Below are 27,017 nucleotides of genomic sequence, written 5' to 3'. Positions count from 1 at the left end.
GCAGTCACACTCTGAGTTACTAGGGAGATCAGGACTTTAACATATGGATTTGGGAGGCACAATTCAGCCCATTACCATGGTGGACCGTCGATTGAGCAAAAAGGAAGTTTCTAAAATGATTTCATACCTTCTTTAAATTCCTTCTTTAAGGGCAGGGAGAACCCTCCCACCGACGCGAGGCCATGGGCCCACAAGTTCATCAGCACCTCACGCTGCAAACAAAGGCGAGACGAGAGCCTGGAGGATGGAGAAACTTTCACTCCTCCCAGGGTATCCTCTATGTAAAGGCACCTAAAGGAGTTACAGGATAAGAAGACACATGGAGTGTTTACTATTTGCTTTCCCCGGGCCTCAGAAGTCTGCCACGGACCCAGATCTGGGGAAGGACGGGGATGCTCAGGCCCAAGAAGGAGACACGGACCCCTGCCTGGGTCCACCTCCTCTTCCCACCAACATCTATGCAACAAAGCCATGACACTATTTTTTTTTAAATCCCAATGCAGATTTACCTAATTTTATTTAATTTTTAACATGGATTTTAATTATAATACACAAAGCAACTACACAGATATCATCTTAAAAGAATTTCATGAATTACATTATTTAGGAACACTTTTTTAAAGATTTACTTGAGAGAGAGAGAGAGAGAACGAGGGGAGGGTCAAAGGGAGAGGAGGAAGCAAACTCCCCACTGAGCAGGAAGCCTGATGCTGGGCTTGACCCCAGGACCATGACCTGAGCCAAAGGCAGACACTTGACCCACTGAGCCTCCCAAGCGCCCCTAAGAACACTTCTTAGTAATTTGTTTTATGAATTCCACTTTTATTTAACAGCTAACATCTGAGTGCTTACAGTAACAGATAGGATTGTACAGTAACTCATTTAACCCTGATAACCCTATTAAGGCATGGAGAAAATACTTTTTAAGTCAGGAGGAAAAAAACGATGCAGTCTTTTTAAAGAATTTTATTAAGAGGTTCTCACAAATTAGGGAAAAGCTTACTGACCAGCAAGAAAAAAGTCCTTATTTTAAAACACAAGTGGAAAAACATCAAAGAGAATTTGGCACGTAACTGTGGTAAACTCCAGTGGTCCCGCCCGGTGTCCAGGTCTTGTCAACTGCACACTCTCAGGTCATACTCAAAGCTTCCAGAAAGAACACCAAACGCAGGCCCTTCCGACAGGACACCTCAGGGCACTGAGGCTCCCCGTAACCTCCCCCGAACTCGCACACGCACACTAACACATCCCTTCACACACAAACCCCCCTTCGTCTAAACAAAGATTAGGACAAAGGATACTAATATTCTGAAACAAGATCACTAGTAGCAAAGCAGAATACAACACAAATGTCCTAATTAAAGAACCAATAATTCTTTTATACTTCAGACAGCTTCACGTGTTCAACAATATGCTACAGACCTTTATGAGAGAAAAGTACGAACGGTGCCCTTAATTACCCCCCTGCAGATGGGGCATTTTCTCAGAGAGGGGGCACATTCCTGGCACACGACCAGGTGGCCACAAGGAATGAACACTATGGAAACTTCTTTGTCCATGCACACTTTACACGTCCTCTCTTCCTGCAGCCTCCTCAACTGCTCTTCCAGCGACAGACCTAGTAAGAACAGACTTCAGTGAAATTTAGTTTCCACTTTAACTCCCATTAAAAAAAAAAGGGTAGTATTTCCTGTTGGTCTTAAGTCTTCATTTTGTTTTACCTGAAACATCTTCAGTTGGAATATACTTCATGTTCTTGTCCACTGAGGAAAGAAAATCATACAAAAGGCATTATTCTACCAAACGTAAGACTGAGTCACCCACTACTCATTTCCTTGAGCAACACAGATGCTCGCTACAGATGAGGGATTACGCAGTCATACCACTGGGGCAATGGGAAGACCTCCCTGTTTTAGAGCCAGCTGAATGTACAGACTAGAGTTGGCTAACTGGATTTATCGTTTGTCAAACATAAACATGAACATAATCCCACAGATTTCTGAAATAATTTTACCAGAAACTCACCAAATAAGTTCTTATATAATGTAGAGTCAATTTCTTTTAAACAACTTTTGAAGATGTTGGCAGCAGTGTTTCCTTTAACTAAGACGGTATCAATCAGTTCTCTTGCTTGCAAAGGTATCTGTGTTTTTTGCTTAATGATATCGTGTTCCTGTTTATTAATTACATTGGCCTTTAAAAGATTATCCAGGATAGGAAGCACACAAGTCAACTGTTGAAAGAGAGCCATTCTATTCCTCCGAATTAATGACAAATCATCTTCATTTAAGAAAGAAAAAAGAAAAAAATCCTTTAGATTTTAAAGGGCTCCAACTATAGACACACAGTCATTAACAACCAACCCTACAAACAATTTAGGCACTAAATTAACAGGAGCTTGAAAAAGAAGCATAAAGTTATTTGTTTGCACTTAAATTCACACCTATCATTCAGAAAACTTCTGGAAGATTTAGCTAAGGCATATCATATAGTACACACAACACACAGGGTCTCTGTTTTTGTCATTTCTAAAAGTGGAGATATTTACAGAGGTCTTCGAACCCTGCTGTTCCATAGAAAGCAAGCAGAATTTTAAAGGACAGTAAAACTACGGAATTAATAATACTGACTTCTATTTGCATCCTATCACTTTAGTTTTATAAACACTTTCGTACAAACTCCCTTATTTGATACCAAAGATCCTATCACTTGAATAAGGCGGGTATGACTTATTGAATATATGACTTATGAAATGACTTCTCATTTTCAAACACAGAGGAAGAAACCTCAGAGCACAAGCGACCTCCTCAAAGAGCCAGTCTCCTGATGACGTCCTTCCCACCCCGTGCTGAAGGAGCACGACTGCAGTGCGAGGGTCACCTGTCCCACGAGGACAGACCCAGGCCCCCACACCAGTCTGGCCGCTCCCTGGCTATGTGCCCTGAGCCGTCACTCCCACATCCATCTACTTCACAAGCAACGTTTCCATGTGCTTGGTACTACGCTGAAATGTTCTGTTTGCAACTTCTCATTTAATTGTCCCTGAACCCCATGCAATTCATACTATTACCTCCACGTCACAGAATCGCAACCTGCTGACAGAGCCAGGGTTCAAATGCAAATGTCTCCACTTAGAAATCAGACCTTACCGTTCTTCTCCATAAGCACACGATACGGTTCTCTTAAGCCACATCTAGCATTACTTACCAGCTTCAACACAAAGTGTCTTCCAACCCACACCCCCACTCAACACCGTGCACAGCCTTGGCCTCTGCAGCTGCTGTGTGCTGGGCACCACAGCTTGGCCGCAAGCCCCGGGAGCAAGCACCACGGCTATGACGCACACGGGGTCAGATACGGGCGCGCGTGCTCCATTCGTATTTGCTGGAGGAACGATCACTCAACAGACTGAGCGTCCGCTGCGTGAACACCACAGTCAGTTCCCCACTGACTCTGGGCCGGGCAGGGGCCTCTCGGCAACTAAGACTTCACCATCAGGTCTATGTTCTGTAGAAGGACCACTGAACAAGGACCAGGGAGTCAAATACTATGTTAAGAATATGATTTCAAGGAAAATTTTTTAAAAAACTGAAATAAGACCTGCACTCAACTTTCAACTCTTCCTTTCTCAAACAATATAAATGTTATATATGAGCGAGGAAAGTAATACACTTCAAAAAGTTATGCTAAAATCCTCTGATTGGCACCGATCACAGATCTTATTGAAACAGAAACATAGAAAGGAAGCTGTCGTGCCCGGTTCCCAGCGTGGCCCACCATGCAGAACGGGGGACACCGGCAGGTAGCGGACACATGCCGGCGCTCCTGCGACAGGTCACCCAGGCTTTTGAGCCTTGCAGAAACAGGGTGAGTGACTAACATTCCCGAGTACCTGATGCCATTTCTTCAGTTTGTTGTTCCTTCTCTTCTTCTCGGGTCTCATCTTCAGCATTAAGAAGCGCTAACACAATATCGTTAACGGTTCTGTAATTCTCCCCAGTGGTCAGGATCTTACTCTGCACCGTCTGCCTCACCAGGCTTCTACTGAAGCCCATCTCCAAGGCGGCCTTCACCACGGGGGTGTTCATCATGACTGCATCTTCTGAAGAACCTTCTCCAGGTCCAAAATGGACAACTATTTGAAAAGACATGTACCAATGCTAAATTCCACAAATATCAAAATACAGAGAAAAATCATGACTACGGCACAGTCTTGACTCTCATGCTGTTCATATCCTGGTAAAGTACATGAGCTATTTATGCACCAATTACCTGTAATTCCCACAGAAGTATGAACAGGATCAAATGAAGAGTGTAACAATATGCCCTACCTTTTAAAATATCACTTCCCGCATTACATCTTGGAACCTACTTAGTGAGAGACTCTGTAAGGACAGGGCTTAGGAATACATGTCTTTTCGAAAATCCCAAAATGGGGGCGCCTGGGTGGCTCAGTTGGTTAAGCATCTGCCTTCGGCTCGGGTCATGATCCAGGGTCCTGGGATCGAGCCCCACATCAGGCTCCTTGCTCAGCAGGGACCCTGCTTCTCCCTCTCCCTCTGCCTGCCTTTGGCCTACTTGTGATCTCTGTCAAATAAATAAATAAAATCTCCAAAAAAATAAATAAATAAAAATAAATACAATAAAATCCCAAAATGATTCTGATGTACAGTCATTTTTGGGAGCCAATATGCTCTAGGACTGTAAGTACACCCCAAGAAAGCAGGGGAAATCAACAAAGACTTCATTAAAGCTGACGTCAGAGTTTGGACTTGAAGGATAAACAGGATCTAGAGAGGCGGACGGATGAAGCAGAGGGAATAACACAGATGGGGGCAGAGTGAAGTGGAAGATTCATTCACGCAAAATACGTCTAACAACGTAGTAACAAAACGTGGCTGAAGTAGTCATGTGACTTTGATCACGACAGACGCTCTGAGAACAGAAAGCTGTGTGAGGTGATTAAAAGGAATTAGGAGGGATGAGGACCACTGATACGGGGTGATCAGGGAAGCACTTTCTGGGAACAGGGTCAACGCACTTCTGTAGAAATTACAGAAAGCCACCATCCTTCAAGGCGCCCGACTGCCCTCTGCTGGACAAGCGCTCTAGTAAACGCGACTGCAGCCCAGCCACCCGCCTGTGGGGAGCGGCAAAGGCACAGCGAGCACATGAGCGGTAAGGAGGATCACGGGAACATCTGAGAGGAATCTTCTAGGCAACAAGAGCAGCATAAAAGCCCAATTCGAGACAAAATCATGACATTCAAGAACTAGAAAGAGGCGCCTAGGGGGGGCTCAGTCGTTGGGCGTCTGCCTTCGGCTCAGGTCAGGATCCCAGGGTCCTGGGATCGAGCCCTGCATCGGGCTCCCTGCTCAGCGGGAAGCCTGCTTCTCCCTCCCCCACTCGCCCTGCTTGTGCTCCCTCTCTCGCTGTGTCTGTCAAATAAATAAATAAAATCTTTAAAAAAAAAAAAAAAGAACTAGAAAGAAAGTGGTGAGCAGCAGTCAGAAAGGAGGGTGATCCCCAGACCATGTAGAGCCTCGCCAGTTTATCTTTCACTCTAGGTGTGCTAGAATGTTCTGCAGGCATTTGAAGTGAAGAATGATAAAACCTGGTTTGTGTTTTCAGAAGATGATTCTGGCAGCTCTGTGATACGTTCATGATGTGAGATGGAATGAGACCAGCCAGGCCCTCACGAAGATGGTGACTACAGTATGGATTGGGCTGACAGTGCCCTGTGGAGATGGACAGACACACGAAGATTCTGGGTTGATGCCTGACTTGAGTCAACTTTCTGACCTCAGTAGGTGGGTACCATTAACTGAGATGGGGAAGGCCAGACAAGATCAAATCTGAGGGATCCAAAACAGGAGAAAAGGTCTGCTCTGATCGTATTAACCCTGAAACACCCATTATAATCAAGTAGAGATTTAAACATGTAGTTGGACGTGCCAGCCCGGAGCTAAGGCAATGAAGAAATAAATTTGGGCCAACTGTTGAGAATTACTCTGTCATTTATGGTTTGAAAAAGGAGCCACCAAAGGAGACTGTTCATGATTAACCAGAGAAATAGAGGAAAACCAAGAATGTGGTGTCCAGGAAGCCAAGCGAAGAAGGTGTCTTAAGAAGGATGCAGGAGAATCATGTCAGCAAGACTACCAAGTAAGATGTCCCCCGCTTGTACTGTGACTCAACAGCAATTTGGAATCCACCTGCAAACAACGGTGCCTTTGTGAAAGCTTTGAGATCCAGGCAGAAGATTATGAAACCTCCATACCCTCAGGACTTGGCTACAGGTCCACTTGGTTGATCCTGTCACCAGCACCCTGCACAAAAGAATGAGGACTCAGGCCTACCCATGCTTTAGCATATGGACATACAGACCTCGGTACCAGCTGCAGACACTGAAACTGCCTGTGAATTGCATCCCACCATAGTCCAGGGAGCCCCTGGAGGTAAATCTACCAAATTCAGTCAGAATGCAGAACTGGAAGGACCAACCTATCCCAGCGTCAATCTGCAAACAGTCCTGCTAGCACAGGGACGCAGCAAGACACACTGCCCAGTGCACACCTAGAGCTCCTGAAAGGGCTCAGCCTCAGTCCACAGCAACACCACCAGCACTGGGACCCAGGGAGTCTCCTGTCTGCGCCTCAGGAGATCCTGCAACAGCTCCAGCCTCTCCTAATGCCATCGGGAAGCAGCCCTGCCCACCAAAGCACCTGGCGGGAGATATGCGCACCCGCGCCTCCACAGCCAAGTCTGCAGACCTTAGTTTGGGCTGTAGAACCAGAAACAGCCCTCAGGCTCGGTTCCCGCCCCTCTCAGCCACGGTCCAGGGCCCCTTCCTGCTCCAGACAGGAGTCCTTCCACAGACCTAGACGGAGCCACACCCATCTGCATATCTGGTAACGGTCCTGCCGTCTGAGGACCCAACGGTGGACCCTGCAGCAGATCCGGATCCCAACATCCTGTAGAACAATGTACTGGAGACAGTACCACCCATCAAGGGACCAGACAGAAACCACGCCAGCCTGAGCGCCGGTAACAAGCCCACCAAGCACAGATCCCACCACAGACCAAGCAACAGCCTCAAAACTGGTTCCAACTACATATCCTCCAAGGAAATTGACAGGAAAAGGTCTTTTATCTGCCAGAACCAGTCTGTAAAGACTAGAAGAGATGCTTCTTTCTTCAAATGCACAGACACCAATGAAAGGATACTCATATCATGCAAAATAGGCAACAGGACAACACCAGAGGAAACCAAGAAAGGTCCAGTAATTTACCCCAAAGAAATGGAGATCTACAATCTGTCTGACAACAAACTAAATATTATCATCTTATACTCAACGAAATTCACGAGAACAAAGATAGGCAACTAAAAGAAATGATAATACATTTCAGAAATACATCTCAGGAGTTTAATATAGAAAAAGAAACTACAAAAAAGAACCAAATAGAAATCCTCGAGCGGAAGAATACAACAGAACTGGAAAACTGAGGCACGAGCTTCAACAACTGACTTGACCACACAAAAGAAAGTATCAGAGAACTCGAAGGGAGATTATTTGAAATCAGCCAGTTATAGGAACAAAAACAAAAAAGAATGGAAGAGTGAAGAAAACCTATGCAAATTATGAGACACCGCCAAACAAATGAACATCCACATCACAGGAGTCCCAGAGGAGAAAAAGGGGCAGAAAGTTTATTTAAAGATGTAATAGCTGAAAACTTCCCAAATCATGGGAGAGATTTTCCAGTTCTGTTATTGTATTCTCCAGCAACAATAAAATCAAAGAACCACAAGCATGATCAACCCAAACATTATTCTCAAATGTTTAATAGTCAAAATGTGAAAACACAGAGATAAAGAGAGAACTTTGAAAACAGCAAGAAAAAAACGACTGCTCACGTACAAGGGACACCCTCAGGCTCTCCAAACACTGCTCCACAGAGACCGTGCAGGGCAGCTGAGACGGACTCGGAAAACAAAACCACACCAATAATAATGGCAAAACCATCCTTCAGAAATGAAAAAAAAAAAAAAAGATAAGACATTCCAGAAAACCAAAGTTGAAGGAGTTATTCAACATTAAACCTGCCCTACAACCAATGCTAACAGGTTATCTGCAAGCTGAAATGGACACTAAATAGCAACATGGAAACACACCCAAGTGTATAATTTCCTGGTAAACGTAAATATGGAGTCAAATTCAGCATACCCTCTACCATTACTGCACCTCTAGTGTGCAAGTTAAAAAAAACAGTATTAGTAACTACAGCTAAAATAACTTGTTAAGGGATCCATATCAGAAGTAAGACATCAACAGTGCAAAATGTGCGGTGAAGATAAGTCGAAGTGTTAAGTTGTTAACCAGCGTAAAGCAACAACTCCATCTCTTAAGATGCTTTAGGCGAAAATCACAGTGAACACAAAGACAAAACCTATAGTTAAAGCACACTATGACAGAAAATAAGTAAAAAAGGACTACAGCAAGAGAAGAAGAAATGAACAAAGGAACTGAAAAAAAAAATCGTTATAAGAAGTCTTCAGAGGACCAGTATTTACTTTAAAATGTAACATATGAAATGAACTACGTTCTCTAATCAAAAAACACAGAATGGCTAAATATATTTAAAGAAACAAGACCCAACAATATGCCTCCTACAAGAGACTCTGGCAAGTTGAAAAGGGATGGAAAAAGATATTCCATGCACATGGCAACCAAAGAAATGGAAGAGTGGAGGCCTAACAAGTTAGACTTTCAGACAAATATCAATGAGAAGAGACAGAGAAGGTCACTACATAGGGACAAAGGGGTCAGTTCACCAAGAGGACATAACAAATGCATAGACGTGTGTGCACCGAACAGTGGAGCACCTACATATTTAAAGCAGGGGCACCTGGGTGGATCCGTTGATTAAGCTGACTCTTGACTTCAGCTCAGGTTGTGATCTCAGGGTCATGGGATCGACCCCTGCGCCAGGCTCTGTGCTCATGGGGGATTCTGCTTGAGATTCTCTCTCTCTGCCCCTCCTCCAGCTCTCTCTCAAATAAATAAAATCTTTAAAAAATATATTTAAATCACATATTAACAACACTGAAGTGAGGACAAGAGACTAACACCTACAAGCAGGGGGCTTCAACAGCCCACTTCCAATACTGGCCAGAGCAGCCAGACACAAGATTAATAAGGAAACCACAAACCTGAACAACACTCTACACCAAGTGGACCTCACTCAGCAGCACAGAACACATGCTTCTCAAGCTCTCGTGGAACAGTCCTCAGGACAGATCCCAGCTTCTCCTCAGAGCTAGCTTTAACAAACTGAAAATACTGAAATCACATCAAGTATCTTTTCCACCTACAACGGCATAAAACTAGAAATCAGTAACAGGAAGAAAACTAACAAATTCACAAATACAGGGAAATTAGACAACACACTCTTGAACAACCAATGGATTAGAAAGGAAATCAGTAAGAAATCAGAAAATACTTGAGACAAATAAAAACACGACATACCCAAACTTAGGGGATTCAGCAAAAGCAGTTCTGAGAGGGAAGTTTTTAGTGATAAATGCCTAAATTAAGAAAAATGAAAGCTCTCTAGGGCACCTGGGGGGCACAGTTGGATAAGCATTCAACTCTTAGATTCAGCTCAGGGTCATGGGATCAAGCCCCAGTCAGGCTCCCCAGCACTGGGGAGTCTGCTTGAGATTCTTTCTCTCCCCCTCTCTCTGCCCCTCCTCCACCACATGCACTCAGCACACGCTAAAGTAAGTGAATCTTTAAAAAAAAAAGCTCTCAAAAAAACAAAACAGAACAAAAAAAAACCTGCTTAATTTATACATCCAGAATACAGGAAAATAAAGTGGGGGAAATAGGCGAAACAGGTGAAGGAGATTAAGAGTACACTTATCTTGATGAGAACTGAATAATACATGAAATCATTATATCGTATACCCAAAATTAATATAACACAGTATATATTAACTACCCTGGATTTTAAGAAAACTCACTAGTTTAAAAATAAACAAAAACAAAACAAAAATACAAAAAAAGAACAAACTAAGCCTATGGTGAACAGAAGGAAGAAAATATTAAAGAGTAAAGCAGAAATAAATGCCACAGAAACTATAAAAACAAAAGGAAAAAAACAATGGCACTAACAGTTTGTTTTTTTGAAGAGGTAAACAAAACTGACAAACTTCTAGCTAGACCAACCTAGAAAAGAGAGCACTCATACAAAATTAGAGACATTACAAATGACGCTCCAAATATGCAGAAGATCCTAAGAGACTACTGTGAACAACTACACACTAAGAAACTGGACGATATACACGAAATGGATAAATTCCTAGAAACCTACAACTTAACCGAGACTGAATCAGGTAAAAATAAAATATCTAAACAGAGCAATAACAACTATGATAACTAAAGCAGTAATCAAAAATCTCACAACAAAGAAAAGTTTGGAATCAGATTTCACTGATGAATCCTACCAGATTTTAAAAGGAATCAACATCAACCCTCCTTAAACTCTTTCAGCATCCTGCAGAGAAGGAAACGATCCCAAAATCATTTCATGAAACCAGCCACCCTGATACTAAAGACAGATAGGGACATTACATGAAAACAAACATCAGGCCAATATCCTTGATGAACAGAGACACGAAATTGGGGAGAGGGGCAGGGACAGCTAAAACGGTGGTGGAACAGGGGACCTCAGGCTCACCTCGTCCCTCGAACTCAGCTAGATAACTATCAAATCATCCTAAATACCCCAGAAGTCACCCTGAAGACTGACAGAACACACTCCACAACTAAAGGGAGAGAAGAAGCCACATCGAAGAAGGTACGAAGTGTGGAGACGTGGTCTGGGGGAGAAAGGGATTGCAGGGGCTGCAGAGGGGAGGGAGCCCTGGTTGCAAAGAAGCAGGAGAGACAGGGGCACACTGGGGAACGCACAAGGAGAACGCTTCCCCAAAGCCACAGTCTGGGAAAACGACAGGGGCTGAATTTCTTGAGTTCTTGCAACCAGCCAAGATTAAAGCCTGGAGTTTTCAAGGTCAGCGGGCTTGCCTGGGCTAGAGCCTGGAGGGCACTGCCCTACCGCTGGAGAGGAGGCAGGCAAACAACCCAGAGGCGGACAGTGTGGAAACAGTGATCTGGAAAACCTGAAAACGCCTGGGGCACATGGGGGGAGATTATTCGCTCTTCTTGGAGAGGCAGCGTTCACAGAGCCGCCTCTCTGGGAACAAAGGAGCCCGCTGGCCCCACTCCCCTCCCCGCCCCTCAGCATAAACACGGAGCCACCTGCAGTAAACAGCGCAGCGCCCACACTGGCCGCCTAACCTGCTTACACCAGGTTCCACACCCCTGCGCTCTGCCGGGAAGGCCCTCCTCTGGCAGGCTTGCTCAGGCCCAGAGCAGCAGGCCCCTCCCCAGAAGACAAACGGAAACCCCTGCCCACACCACGTCTCCCAACCAGGGAGTTCTGCAAGGCCTCAGTTCTGGTGGAGTTGGTGTCAGGTCTCATTTCACAAGCAGACCAGCGCACACCTCATTAAAACTTGCCACATTCAGGCCAGGGACCAAACACTGTCCACAGAGGGCAAGGAGAGCCCCTGCAGACCACTGGCCCAAAGGACAGAGCAGCCAAACCACAGCAGCAGAGTGCATACAGCACACATCTGAGACACTCCCTGAAGCACCAGGCCCTGGGCACTGCAGACCTCTTCTTCATACTCTCAGGATGGGTCATATAACAGGCTTTTCTAACACAGAGAGAAGGAAGAGACACAGGCAAGATGCCAAGACAGAGGAATTTCTCCCAAATCAAAGAAAAGGACAAAGCCACAGGCAAAGATCTAAGCCAAACTGATATAAGTAAAATGCCTGGAGAATTTAAAGCAACGATTATGAGGATACTCGCTGGGCTTGAGAAATGAATGGAAGACTTCAGGGAGGCCCTTACTGCAGAGATAAGAGAATAAAACAGAATCAGTCAGAGATGAAGAATGTACTAACTGATCATGGAAACAGGATTGATGCAAAGAACGGCAGGCTAGAAGAAGCAGAGGAACGAATTAGTGATCCAGAAGACAAAGTAATGGAACATAATGACAATGAACAAAAGAGAAAGAAGAATTATGGAACGTGAGAACACACTTGGAGAACTCAGTGACTCCATCAAACATCATAACGTTGGTATGACAGGAGTCCCAGGAGAAGAAGAGGAAAGGGGGCAGAAGGTTTATGTAAGGAAATAATAGCAGAAAACTTCCCTAATCTGGGGAAGGAAATGGACATCCAGATCCAGAAGGCACAGAGAATTCCCATCAAAATCAACAAAAGCAGGGGCGCCTGGGTGGCTCAGTTGGTTAAGCGACTGCCTTCGGCTCAGGTCGTGATCCTGGAGTCCCGGGATCGAGTCCCACATGGGGCTCCCTGCTTGGCAGGGAGCCTGCTTCTCCCTCTGACCCTCCCCCTCTCATGTGCTCTCTGTCTCTCTCATTCTCTCTGTCTCAAATAAATAAAATCTTTAAAAAAAAAAATCAACAAAAGCAGGCCAACACCAAGACATACTGTAGGAAAATTTGCAAACCACAGTGACAAAGAGAGTCTTAAAAGCAACAAGACAAAAGCAGTCCTTAACTTACAAGGGAAGTAAATCAAGTATCTTAACTCACTTTCCTTGTAAGACTAGCTGCAGATCTCCCCACAGACACTTGGTGGGCCAGAAGGGAGTGGCATGATGTATTATTCAACGTGCTGAATGGGAAAAATCTGCAGCCAAGAATACTCTACCCAGCAAGGCTGTCATTCAGAATAGAAGGAGAGATGAAGAGTTTCCCAAATAAAACCAAAGGAGGTCATAATCATAAGCCAGCCCAGCAAGAAATGCTACTAAAGGGGACTCTTTAAGTTGAAAAGAAAGATCAAAATGACAGACAAGAAAGGGGCACAGAAAATCTCTAGAAACAAACACAAATAATAAAATGCACTAAATTCAAATCTATCAATAATTACTCTGAATGTACATAGACTAATAGCTCCAATCAAAAGACACAAGTGTCAGGATGGATTTAAAAAAAAAAACAAGGGGCGCCTGGGTGGCTCAGTCATTACATGTCTGCCTTTGGCTCAGGTCGTGATCCTGGGGTCCTGGGACAGAGCCCCACATCGGGCTCCCTGCTCCACGGGAAGCCTACTTCTCCCTCTGCTACTCCCCCTGCTTGTGTTCCCTCTCTCGCTGTGTCTCTGTCAAATAAATAAATAAAATTTAAAAAAAAAAAAAACAAAAAACAAGGGGCACCTGGGTGGCTCAGTCATTAAGCATCTGCCTTCAGCTCAGGTCATGATCCCAGGGTCCTGGGATCGAGTCCCACAAGACAGAGGAATTTCTCCCAAATCAAAGAACAAGATAAGGCCATGGCCAGAGATCTAAGCCTAACTGATATAAGTAACATGCCTGATGGAGAATTTAAAGCAATGATCATAAGGATACTCGCTGGGCTTGAAAAATGAATGGAAGACTTCAGGGAGTCTTTACACATTCAATGCAACCCCTAGCAAAAATTCTCAACAAAATATTAGCAAGTCGAATCCAACAGTACATTAAATGATTCATTCACCACAATCAAGTGGGATTTATTCCTGGGCTGCAAGAATGGTTCAATATTTGCAGGAAGCCTGCTTCTTCCTCTCCCACTCCCCTTGCTTCTGTTCCCTCTCTTGCTGTGTCTCTGTCAAATAAATAAAATCTTTAAAAAAAAAAAAAAAAAAAACCAAGACCCATCTATATGCTGCCTACCAAAGACACATTTTAGACCTAAAGACACCACCAGATTGAAAATGAGGAGATGGAGAACCAATGATCACACAAATGGACATCAAAAGAAAGAAAAGGACATCAGAAAAGTAGCAATACTTTTTTCAGACAAACCAGATTTTAAACTAAAGACTGTAACAAGAGACGAAGAAGGTCACTATATCATCATTAGTGGGTCTATCCAACAAGAAGATCTAACAATTGTAAATATTTATGCCCCCACCTTGGGAGCACCCAAATACATAAAACAATTCAGAACAAAGAAATTCATTGATAATAATACAATAAGAGTAGGAGCTTTAACACCCCACTCACATCAATGGACAGATCATCTAAGCAGAAAATCAACAAGAAACAATGGCTTCGAATGACACACTGGACCAGACAGACTTCACAGATATATTCAGAACATTCCATCCTCAAACAGCAGAAAACACATTCTTCTCGAGTGCACCTGGAACATTCTCCAGAAGAGATCACATACTGGGTCACAAAGCAGGTCTCAACAAGTACAAATAGATTGAGATCATACCGTGCATATTATCAGACCACAACACTCTGAAACTTGGAAGTCAACCACAAGAAAAAATTTGGAAAGACCACAAATACATGGACGTTAAACATGCTAGTAAGGAATGAGTGGGTCAACCGAGAAATCAAAGAAATAAAAGGCTACATGGAAACAAATGAAAATGAATACACAATGGTCCAAAACCTTTGGGATGCAGCAAAGGTGGTCCTAAGAGGGAAGTATGTAGCAATACAAGCCTACATCATGAAGCAAGAAAAGTCTCAAATACACAACCTAACCTTACACCTAAAGGAGGTGAAGGAAGAACAGCAAGAAGTCTTAAAGCCAGCAGAAGGAGGGAAATAACAAAGATCAGAGCAGAAATAAATGATAAAGTTAAAAAAAAAAAAAAAAAAGATCAGTGAAACTGAGAGCAGATTCTTTGAAAGAATTAATAAAATTGATAAACCCCTAGCCAGACTTACCAAAAAACAAAAAGGACCCAAATAAATAAAATCACAAATGAGACAAATCACACCACCACAGAAATACAAGCAATTCTAAGAGAATATTATGAAAACCTATATGCCAACAAACTGGACAACCTGGAAGAAATGGGTAACCTCCTAGAAACACATAAATTACCAAAACTAAAACAGAAACAGGAAACCTGACCAAGACCCATAACCAGCAAAGAAATTGAATCAACAATCAAAAATCTCCTAAACAAATGAGAGTCCAGGGCCAGATGGCTTCCCAGGGGAATTCTCCCAAACATTTAAAGAAGAGGTAATACCTATTCTTCTCAACTATTCCAAAAAATAGAAAAGGAAGGAAAACTTCCAAATTCATTCTATGAGGCCAGCATTACCCTGATACCAAAACCAAAGACCCCACCAAAAAAGAGAACTACAGGTCAATACCCCTGATGAATATGGATGCAAAAATTCTCAACAAAATATTAGCAAGTTGAATCCAACAGTACATTAAATGATTCATTCACCACAATCAAGTGGGATTTATTCCTGGGCTGCAAGAATGGTTCAATATTTGCAAATCAATCAGTGTGATACTGAAGAAAAAGGATAAGATCCATATGATCACTCTAATAGATGCAGAAAAAGCATCTGACAAAGTACATCATTCATGATAAACCCCTCAGCAAAGGTTTAGAGGAAGCATATCTCACCATCATAAAGGCCATGTGTGAAAAAGCCACAGCTAATATCCTCACTGGAGAAAAACTGAGAGCTTTTCCTCTAAGGACAGGAACAAAACAGGGATGGCCACTCTCACCATTACTATTTAACACAGAACTGGAAGTCCCAGCGTCAGCAGTCAGACAACAGAAGGAAATAAAAGGCATCCAAATCAGCAAGGAAGAAGTGAAACTTTTCACTATTTGCAGGTGACAAAAACACCTGAAAGACTCCACCAAAAACCTGCTACAACAGATATAAAACATCAACATACAGAAATGTTACATTTTCATACACTAATAATGAAGCAGAAAGAGAAATCAAGGAATTGATCCCATTTACAATCGTACCAAAACCATAAGATACCTAGGAATAAACCTAACCAAATAGGTAAAGGATCTGTTCTCTAGAAACTACAGAACGCTTATGAAAGAAATTGAGAAAGACACAAAGATATGAAGACATTCCATGCTCACGGATTGGAAGAACAAATACTGTTAAAATGTCTATGCTACCTAAAGCAATTTACACATTCAATGCAACCCCTATCAAAGAGCTAGACCAACCAACCCTAAAATTTGTATGGAACCAGAAAAGACCCCAAATAGCCAAAGGAATATTGAAAAAGAAAACCAAAGCTGGTGGCATCACAATTCCGGACTTCAAGCTCTATTACAAAGCTGTCATCATCAAGACAGTATGGTACTGGCACAAAAACAGACACACAGATCAATGGGACAGAATAGAGAGCCCAGAAATGGACCCTCAACCCTATGGTCAAATAATCTTTGACGAAGCAGGAAAAAATATACAACAGAAAAAAGACCGTCTCTTCAACAAATGGTGTTGGGAAAATTGGACAGCCACATGCAGAAGAATGAAACTGGACCATTTCCTTACACCACACACAAAAATGAACTCAAAATGGATGAAAGACCTAAATGTAAGACAGGAATCCATCAAAATCCTAGAGGAGAACACAGGCAGCAAACTCTCTGACATCAGCCATAGCAACTTCTTACTAGACATGTCACCGGAAGCAAGGGAAACAAAAGCAAAAATGAACTACTGGGACTTCATCAAGATAAAAAGCTTCCACACAGCAAAGGAACCAATCAACAAAAGTAAAAGGCAACCTTCCGAATGGGAGAAGATATCTGCAAATGACTTCTCTGATAAAAGGTTAATATCCAACATATACAAAGAACTTCTAAAACTCAACTCTCAAAAAACCAATAACCCAACTAAACAATGGGCAGAAGACATGAATAACATTTTCCCAAAGAAGACATACAAATGGCCAACAGACACATGAAAAGATGCTCAACATCACTCATCATCAGGGAAATATATATCAAAACCACAATGAGCTACCACCTCACAGCTGTCAGAATGGCTAAAATCAACAACCCAAGAAACAAGTGTTGGCAAGAATGCAGAAAAGGGAAGCCTCTTACACTGTGAGTGGACATGTAAAGTAATGCAGCCCCTGTGGAAAACAGTATGGAGATCCCCCAAAACATTAAAAATAGAACTTCCCAGGGCACCTGGGTTGCTCAGTCAGTTGAACGTCTGACTCTTGATTTCGGCTCGGGTCATGATCTCAGGGTCATAAGTTCAAGCCCAGTGTCAGGCTCTGCGCTCAGCAGGAGTCTGCTTGAGATTCTCTGCCTCTCCCTCTGTACCTCCTCCCACTTGCAAACACACGCTCTCTAAAATAAATTTAAAAAATTTTTTTAAAGAAACAAAATAGAACTTCCTTATGATCCAGCAATCCCACTTCTGTGTTTATCAGAAGGAAACAAAACCACTTTCTGAAAGATTTATCTGCATTCCCATGTTCACTGCAGCATGATTCACAACAGCCAATACATGAGAACAACCTCCAGGTGTTCATCAGCAGATCTGAATAAAGAAAACATGGTAGTATGTGCAGAATATTATTCACCCATAAAAAAGGAAACCCTGCCATGTGCAATAATATGGATGGACTTTACCAGATGAGTAATTTCTGAGAATCTAATACATAGAGTACCGGCTATGGTTCACAGTATTGTATTACACACTTGGAAGTTACTGAAAGAGTAAATCTTAAATATTCTTACCACACAAAAAAACAAAATTATGTTAAGTGACTGATGTGTTTATCTTAACCTGGTAATCATTCCGCAATGTATGTGTATCAATCATGCCACTTCTTACCTTAAACTTATTACATAATGTCATATGTGAATCCTATCCCAATAAAGCTGGGGGAGAAAGGGATGAAGCACTCAACTGTTTCGAATGCTGATAACAGGTCAAGCAGTGGATTTACTAAGACAGTGGTTCTTGGGGACCCTAACAAGAGTAGTTTTCAGTAGAATAAGTTTAAGAAAGAATGGAAAAGAAGAGAGTAAGCACAGATAAATCTTTCTACACATTTTGTTATAAAGGGAAGCGAGGAAGTGAGACAACAGCTAGAAGATGACGCAGGCTTAAGGAAGGGTCTTCTTAGGACTGGTTACAGTACATTAGGTTCGTATGCTGAAATATTCTAGAGACTGAAAACCTGATGCTACGAGACAGAAGGGAAGAGCACTGCCAAAGCAAAGTTCTTACGCTGGCAGCAGGTTTGAGATTCAGAGGACAAAGGACAAGTAGAAAAGTTGGCCTTAGTTCCTTCATGAAAGGAAAAGAAAGGCGAGTGGTATGGATACATCTCAGACTGGTGGCTTTGCTGGGAGGAAATGGGAGTAGTTCTCTTTTGATTGTGTTTATTTCCTCAGTGACGCAAGATTATGAGCTGCGCGTAAGTTAGGGAAGAGAGCACAGAACCTTCCAAAGAGAGAAAATTTGACAGTCATTGTATGTACTGGGGAGCGGCACAGGGTGGCAGGGCGGCCCACGGAAAGCTGTTGTCATAAATTTAAAGCGAGAACAGTCGGCCCTATCTCTTCCAGCTCTATCACACAGGAGGCAGTTATCACGTCAAACACCGATTCCAAATCCTCAACAACCCTCCTGAGTCATCTGGGTCATGCTATCTGCCAAGAAATGGTGCACTGTTACCTTCATTATTTTGGACACCCTAACATATGAAAACTACATACATTAACCAAATGCCAGATGTGGCCAAAACTAAGTTCTAACCAGATCTATTTCCTATCCTTGCACTAAAATACTACACACCTAACAAACAGCTAAAATCTCGCCCAGTTCTTAACTCATCCGTCAACTGGCCCTTTCCAAACATACTGGCTTATATATAGCAAACTCTTCTCTTTAGAGGGGTTACTGTTCATACTTCTCATCTGGTATTATCAGTGATGGTTATTTCTCTTCTGCATACGTCCTGTTTCACCAGTTGGAAGGTTAGCACTTGAAGAACAAAGATTAGTATACTTGCTAGAATGCTGTAAAAATGTCATCAACCTTAGTAGACACGTAATATTTATTAGTTAACTTCCCAACACTTTTTCCTATGTCCTCAGGAATCAAATCCTGTTTATATACTTGTGTGCTTAACATTCTTATAAAAATTCCCATTCTACATTTGGAATATTTTCATACATACTTGGTGGATCAGCATTTTCATCTCCAGAAGTATCTGATGTTGACAAAAGCTATGAAACAGGAGAAAAATTAATAAGTAAAATCAAAAATCTCAGACAACCTTAAACGGAGCAACAATAAGTTTACCTTAAGTAACATACATACTCTTCTGAAAACTAGGTAATTTATATACTTACTTTGCTCTATTTAACCTTAATCATCAATAAAAATCCCCTTAAACTTTACCTACTTCCAAATTAGAGTTCAAGTATTTCTCTAGTTTTAGGAAAGGAGGAAAAAATATTAATGATTCCTCATTCCATTTAAGAGATATTTCGGCTGGATCACTCTCAGAGGCTCCAAACTCCTAACAAGTTGTTTTTGTTTATTTATTTTTCTGGAAAAGATGGAGGAGACACTACAGATCCTCCTTCAATCCCACCACAAATTTGTACAGTGGGAGACTGAGTGATTCTTCAGAAGCCTAAAAGCAAGAAATCTTTTTTTTTCTTAAGATTTATTTAGAGAGAGCAAGTGAGCACGAGCAGGGGGAGGGGCTGAGGGAGAGAAAGAATCTCAAGCACACTCCCCGCTGAGCATGGAGCCCAACATAGGGCTTGATCCCACGACCCCAAGATCATGACCTGAGCCAAAATCAAGAGTTGGATGCTCAACCATCTAGGCCACCAGGCGCGCCCCTAAAAATTTTTAAAAAGCCCTGAAGAAGACAGTTACAAAAATAAAAATTAAAGGTGTCATTAATTGGATATAAAGCAACTAACCATACTTAATAAGAAAACAGATGTAAATACTACTCCTAATAATTATCTTTGTCATTATCATGTAGGAGAATTCAGCATTGCCAAATATAAAAAGTTACTCACCTGCTCAAGAAGGTGAGGGTACCGAGCTTGAATCTCATCAACAAAGTCCTGCCCTTTCATGCGTATCAAGAACTCACACCTATAACAGAAGACGAAAATTACTTTTAAAAAGTGTTTTATACCAAAAAAAAAAAACCCTGATCTTCTAGAAAAGTGGCTTTCAAACTCTCTCATTGTGCTCCACAGTATAAACATTTTACATCACAACCTAGTACACATACGTATGAAGCAGGAAAAAATCCTCGTAAAACACTACAAACTCTTACTACACGTTGATGCATTCTGGTATTTTCTATTTAATCACATTAATGAATAATAATAAAAGGGTTCAGACCTCAAAGGAGCACAAGCTAAGACTTGAAAAATGCTGTTATAGACAATTTACTTTGGGGTTTCACATAGTTTCAGAAACTGTAATTAATATTCCTAAAACATGATCTTTCACAACATAATAACTGCTTATCTTACTCTGGGGTCCCCTCTTCCATTACCACTGAAGCACAAGCCCTCCCTCCAAAACACACAGAAATATTCTCGTCTATATGCAATATGACGGTTGTTTCCCCAAAACTTGTCCACAAACTGCGAGGGCTGCTCAAAGGCCTTCCAAGCAACTCACCTAGCAGCTACTTCCATTTTATCCCTTCAGCGTCTCAATCACCTGCGCTCAACAGCTCAGCACCAACCCGCAAAAACAGTGAGCCCCCACCCATGCCATGCTGCGTGCAAAACTAAGAAGGAATCAGAGACCTAGACGTGAAACCCAACACAATGCAACTTCTAGAAGAAGCAGAAAATCTTTCTGTCCTTAGGTCACTAAACTAAGAGACCAAAAGCATAATCCATACAAGATAAAACTGATAAAGCGACATCCTCAAAAGCCAATGTTAAAACAATGAAAAGACAAGCCACAAACTGAAAGCTGGCAAAACACACCTGTTAAAGAACCTGTACCCAGAATGTATTAAGAACTTTCAAAACTTAGTAATTAAAAACAAAAAAAAAAACAACTTTAAAATGGGCAAAAGATTTGGACATTTTACCAAAGGTATGCAGAAGGCAAATAAGCCGCTCACCATCATTAATCATTAAGGAAATACTAATTAAAACCGCAGAGAAGTATCACACCACACCTGCTGGAATGGCCACACTAAACTGATGACCCCATTAAAGTTAAGGATGTGAGACACCAGGAGACCTCACAGGCTGCCGGCAGGAACCTACAACAACACAGCCACTCAAGAAAACAACATGGCAGTTCTTAGGAAGTGAAAACTTTCCACAACCCACCAATCCCACGCCTAGCTACTCACGCAGGCCAAATGAAAACATCTGTCACAAATGTTTATTAATGTTTACAGTGGCTTTATTGCTTAGTGCTCCAAGCTGGAAACAATCCAAATGCCCTTCAACTGCTGGCTGGCTAGATCAGTAGAGATTGTGGAAGCACGCTCACGACTTCAGTTTGTCAAGGAGATAAAACAGCTAGTTCTCACGATGTTCTCGGTCGTCTGACAGTGTTCAATTATTTTTATTCTGGGACCGACTGACATTCATTATGATTAAAGCAGCAAGTACAATGAGCCCTGGCTCATCTATCCCCCCTCCTCTAAGAAGTTCAGTAAGGACAGAGACTGTTGTCTTCATCTCCAGCCATCTAAACCGTCCTCCAGCCAGCACTCAAATATGGGACAAACGAACATCTACACTGAAACTATTATCCATTCTGGTTTTCCATTTACTGAGATTAAAGGTTATCCACAATCAAAATTTGCTGTTTTCCGAAGTGTTTACACAAAGCACCCTAAGCCTTTTTCCTTTAACCATCTAAAACAAAACACAAATTATGGAAATAAACCAAGATTTTGTTTTGTTTTATTAGGGACAAAATGCAGTAATTCAAACACTGGAACTGGAAAGCTATTTGTCTTTTAAATACTGTTATTAGTAAATTTCAAATTTCATGTACACAATCCCATAGAGCCAAGCATAATCAAGTCATTTAAAATTCTGACAAAATACACTTTTTCCTAAATAATTTAAACAAAATATGTCACTTTTGAGTTAGAAAGTCAAATTTTACCTTGTTATATTATGAATATTAAAGATAAAATTTTTAAATACAACTTTTAACAATGTACTGATCCATAATAAAATACTTCAAGTTTATCTTCATATAAAAAAATGACAATAGGACGTTTTAATTTCGTGAAGGGGTTCAAGAGATTCCTCATCATTATGAAAGGCACTCACAGGTCAAACACTGTCCTGTACGATCCCACTAATGGGAGGTACCTAGTCAGACTGAGAGAGACAGAAAGGAGAACCGCGGCTGCAGGGACTGGGGGGCCGGGGGCAGGGATGGGGAGTTCGTGTGATGAGTACAAGCTTGGGAAGATGAGAAAGTCTGGTGGTAATGACGGAGGAACAATGTGAACGTTCTTAATGCCACAGAACTATGGACTTAAAAATGGTTAAAATGGTAAATTTCATTATGTATATTTTACCACAACTTAAAAAAAATCTAGTCCAACGCCCCCATTATACAGATAAGGACAGAGTTTCAAAAGGGTCACACCACTTGTCCAAGTTCACACAGCTCCTCAAAAATGAATTAATTTCTAATTCTACTTCCACGAACAATACGGCCTCTCAATTATTTGTGGGCTACAGTAGAAAACAGGACATACTGCTATAGACTAAGATATCACAAGATCTTATCACAAGATAAACTGTACAAAAAAAATTTTACAATTATAACGAGACTTAATCAGCTTTCATTATATGATTTTTGTATTAGCCTTTTTCTAGAACATTTTATGTCCCTTCTTATTCTCCTTTTCTCTTTTTTCCAACATATGTTCTTTCATGCTATTCTACACATCTTTGTAATCCTTAAGATTTCTTTAAAGCAAAAATGGGAACCCTACAGATAAAACATATGGCCATAATTATAAATGAGTCCTCAAGAATAAGTTAAATTAGGGGTGCCTGGGTGGTTCAGTTGGTTAGGCACATGACTGCTGATCAGGTCATGATCTCAGAGTCCTGGGATCAAGCCTAAGATCAAGCCCAGCATCAAATTTGCTTGTCTCCTCCCCTCCTCCTAAGCCCCCCCCCGCCACTAGCATTCTCACTGTCTCAAATAAATAAATCTTTGAAAAAAAATAGTAGCAAGTTAAATTATATCCTGAATACATGACTTACAAAAGTGAACATTCTAGAACATTTTTATCAAAACAATTAATGTTAAAATTCGGTGTATTTTAAGTTTTTAAGTAATCTCTACACCCACTGTGCGGTTCAATGGTCCCCAGACCAAGAGTCACATACTCCTCCGACTGAGCCAGGCAGATACCCCAGATCTGGTGTTTTAAAAGACCAATTCCCCAACATTGTAAAAGCAGCTTTGCTATACTGAAATGTAAACATAAATCCTACAAGCACACCTACTTCTTGTAAGCACAGTTTTGTGTAGAAATACCTTTCACAACAATTACCTTGGAAACCACTTGGCATGCTCGACCCACGGGTCATCTCCAGATTCCCAACACCTTAAGCCACCATCACAACAAAAGCATTTGACATCATCATTGCGACCTAAAGAAAACAAGACTGAACTTAAACACACGTCCTAATACGTAAAACGAAGTGAACTTGATAAAACATACAACCACACATCAGTGTCTTACCCACGTAATAGAAACCAGCACTTGCAAGCTGCTCAGGCCGAACTGGTACACTAGGCGGCCAGTACATAAATGTTCTCAGTCGAGCTGCATGTGTCTGCATGCTCATATTTGAAATGCTAAACCTCAGCGTCTCCAGAGAATTTTCCAAAAATGGGCAGTTGGGAAAATGTCTGCGGTGTTCTGACATCGCATCATCCTTCGGTTCCCAGTTACTCAGGGTCCCACCGCAGGCAAAGCAGGCTACCTTGTCTCCAGGTCCTATATAATAAAAGCCGGCTCTTGCCAGGTCTGATGGTGACAAAAAGGTTAACGGCCACATATGGTAAGTAAGAAATCTGGCTTCTTCAGTACTCATTGCATAACTGTAGGGATTAGTCCTCAATGGGGAGAAGTCTTCGACTGCTCTAGGATTAACAGGGTTTGGTGCAAGGCTGGAATGAGAACCACTGAATGAGCCACCATGTTCCAAAGTGGGAGATAACAAATATGTAAAAGTGTTTCTCGTTGGAGAAGTATTCTTAAAGGTGGAATCCCGGCTAGTAAGAGTAACCAGACTGTGAATAAAACTACAGCTAGGATAGAGCTGTTTATGCTTTTCAATAGGATTGTCTCCAGGTTTCCAGTTGTCCAGCATCAGGCCACAACAGAAGCATTTGACCTTGTCATTCACACCAGTGTAGTAAAAACCAGCACGGGCCAGACTCCTCTCTGAGATGGGGACGCCGGGGGGGAACGTTGAGTATGTAGACATTCTATAGAGTTCACATGAAAAGTCGTATTTTATTTTTTGTTTGTTGCCAACTGTCTGATTTGATAAGATCGTGCTATCTTCCATGGTACTCTTAATTCTCTGACATGAAGAACCTGGGACAAGTCTTTGGGAAGTAGTTTTGTGCATGAGTGATTTTACTTTTTAATGGCTAAAAACCTTCACCTGAAATCTCTATCTTCACACGAAATTAGTTTTTTACCACATAAAAGAATCAAACGATAGGCTTCTACTTATGTAAAATTCACTACACCTTCTTTATGGGATTTATGTTGAGTTTACACTCAGGTGGGACGAATATCTGTCCTAAATTACCAAGATACCATCTAGTACTGTTTCGGATTATATTAACTCTTATGTAACTCAAGGGCTAATTGCTCATTATTTGGTGTAATACTAACATAAAGGCCTGAAAGAAATTGGCACACTTATTGAAATATGTTAAAACTGCTTGATTTTTCGAGGAGATTGATATTCCCAAAATTCTAAATAATTATAGGGTACCTAAATTATGCCTTCAATATGCTTTTAGTTACAAGCTACAAAACCTGTTTATCAAGCCAATTACTGATTATGCTACAAGTGGGGAAAACTATATGCAGGTTTCTCTCAAGCCCTTTAACACAGTATTTCTAAAAATCTTGTTTTATTCTAGCAAACAAGAATTAAAGTCTTCACATGGTCATATTATCTAAAGGCTAGTTTCACACAGGTTATCACCCCAGTATTTACTTAAATGGGTTGTACTAGCTTCAGAAACAACTTGCTGACCCTACACCTGTTTTGGTGTGTATGATGTCAGATTTTGCTTCAAGCTAACTGCTACCTCTTCCACCTGTTAAATATTGTCTGTATTTGTTTCCATTTCCTGCAGCATCATGATTTGTCTTTCTTCCCCATTCTGCATACCAATTATATTTGATCAACTGAAGGTATTTTCTCCAAACTATTTAACCATAAAATTTCCACAACAGGAATTTTAACACTGCATTTAAAAATTAAATAGCCTATCTTTAAAAATCATGTATCTAAATCATTTTGTACAGATAAATCAACTTATCAAGATACAGCTTACCCTTCCTAGTGTTATCTATGAATAATATTTTATGGACAGAATTGTTTATGCACAATATACCAATAATTAACCCTACTAGCCTTCTTTCTGAAAATCCTTGATATTTTAAAACTATAATTCATACACAAAATTACACTCCACAAAATTCAAGCTATATCCCTTTATAAAGTTTCTGGTTCTCCAAAATGGGATTTATTACTGCCGGAGAAAGAAACGAGGGGGGGAAAAAGTGGACTCTTCAAGGCTGTTAATCTGAAAAGGAAAAAAAAAAAAAAGCTCTTTCAGAAAACTGTATTTTCATGGTAAAGAGAACTTACAGACTTTTCAATGTATTCAGTACAGCCTAAAAATGATTTACTTTAGATAACACACCTTAAGTCCAGGAATTTGTCACCCAAATCTTCTAACTGGAAAAGCAATTAAAATAAATGCAACATACCCCCAGCGGCACTAGGTGTCCTTTAAAACACGTCCAACTCTGAAGACAGACGGACACGTCCACACAGGCGGCTACTTCGCTCCCGGTCTCCCCTCCCCTGGCGACAGCATCTAGCAGCCTAAGGAAAGCCCCTCGGCCGGCCGCGCCGGACGCAAAGGCAGCCAGCGCCGCGACGCACAGCCCGCGCCCCAGGGGCACCGGCAGGCGGGCACCCGGCAGGCGGGCACGCCGCGTTTCAACGTCAAGTCCGTCCAGGACCAGGCAGAATGCCCAGGAGGGAAACGCACCACGAGCTCGCCGACAGAAAGCCGAGGCCGTGCGGGGAAGCCAGCGCGCACACCTAGCCGCACGACCGGCCGAGCAGCACCCGCCTCGGCGGCGGGACCCGGGCGGTGGGCACTCCGCGCTCCGAGCAACGGCAGCCCGGCGGGGCCGGCCGCCGAGGAAGCGCTCGCCCGACCCCCTGCCCGCGCCGGGACCCGGCTGCTCGCCCTGGGGGGACGCCGCGAGAGCTCCGGGCGGTCCGGTCCCCGCGCCGGGGCAGGCCCCCACCCAGCTCGGCCCTGAGCCCCGGGGCGAGGGCTCCCCACCGACAAAGTAGCGTCCGCGAGCGGGGAGAGCCCGCAGCGCGCCGCGCCCCTGGCCCCGGGCTGAGGGGCCGCGGCCTCCTTCCGTCCCCCACCGCCCGCCCGGCGCCCGCCCGCGCCCGCCCCGCGCCCGCAAGGGGGCCGCACTCACCGCGGGGCCGGCGCAGCACACGCGGAAACGGCGCGACGGCCGGCGGCCTCCCGTGAGCCCGGACGGCGGCGACCCCGGGAGATGCGGCCGGCCGGCGCAGCTCCGGCGTCCCGAGCCCCCGCCCCGGCGGGCACGCGCCGACGCACGGTGACGTCAGCGCCGCGCCGGGGCGCCGAGAGTCTGCGTCAGGGAGCGGCCGGCCGAGCCTTCTTCGGCGGGCGGGACCGTGCCGGCGCCGGCGCGGCGCTGTCTTTGTCCCTCCGCGCCGCACATCCTCCTGAGGCGCCGTGGCACGCCCCGAGCCGCGGGGTCGGGCGGTCGGGAAGCCGGCGGA

The 27,017-nt window shown here is 42.9% G+C and overlaps 1 protein-coding gene across 3 annotated transcripts; it reads right to left on the bottom strand.

Annotated features, from left to right (window-relative positions):
• Positions 1-801: 801 nt before the first annotated feature.
• Positions 802-27,017, bottom strand: BIRC2 (baculoviral IAP repeat containing 2). Of its 3 annotated transcripts, none has more exons than XM_035008796.1 (9): positions 26,684-27,015; positions 23,663-25,758; positions 23,471-23,570; positions 19,971-20,049; positions 19,109-19,157; positions 3,893-4,135; positions 2,026-2,280; positions 1,722-1,763; positions 802-1,618 (listed from the first exon to the last, which is right to left on the bottom strand). In XM_035008796.1, exons 2-9 carry the CDS (start codon positions 24,558-24,560, stop codon positions 1,425-1,427), a joined length of 1,860 nt encoding a protein of 619 aa, XP_034864687.1. In that variant the 5' UTR covers positions 24,561-25,758; positions 26,684-27,015; the 3' UTR covers positions 802-1,424. The 3 variants fall into 3 exon arrangements, with proteins under 3 accessions (XP_034864687.1, XP_034864688.1, XP_034864690.1); XM_035008797.1 differs by lacking the exon at positions 26,684-27,015 and adding an exon at positions 25,946-26,474; XM_035008799.1 differs by lacking the exon at positions 2,026-2,280 and having other exon boundaries at positions 26,684-27,017.

This window comes from Mirounga leonina, unplaced genomic scaffold (genome assembly GCF_011800145.1).
Source record: "Mirounga leonina isolate KUSES-001 unplaced genomic scaffold, KU_Mleo_1.0 Mir_153, whole genome shotgun sequence".
Taxonomy (NCBI): Eukaryota; Metazoa; Chordata; class Mammalia; order Carnivora; family Phocidae; genus Mirounga; species Mirounga leonina.
The sequence above is the reverse complement of the archived record's forward strand: the minus strand, read 5'-3'. Positions and strand labels throughout refer to the sequence as shown.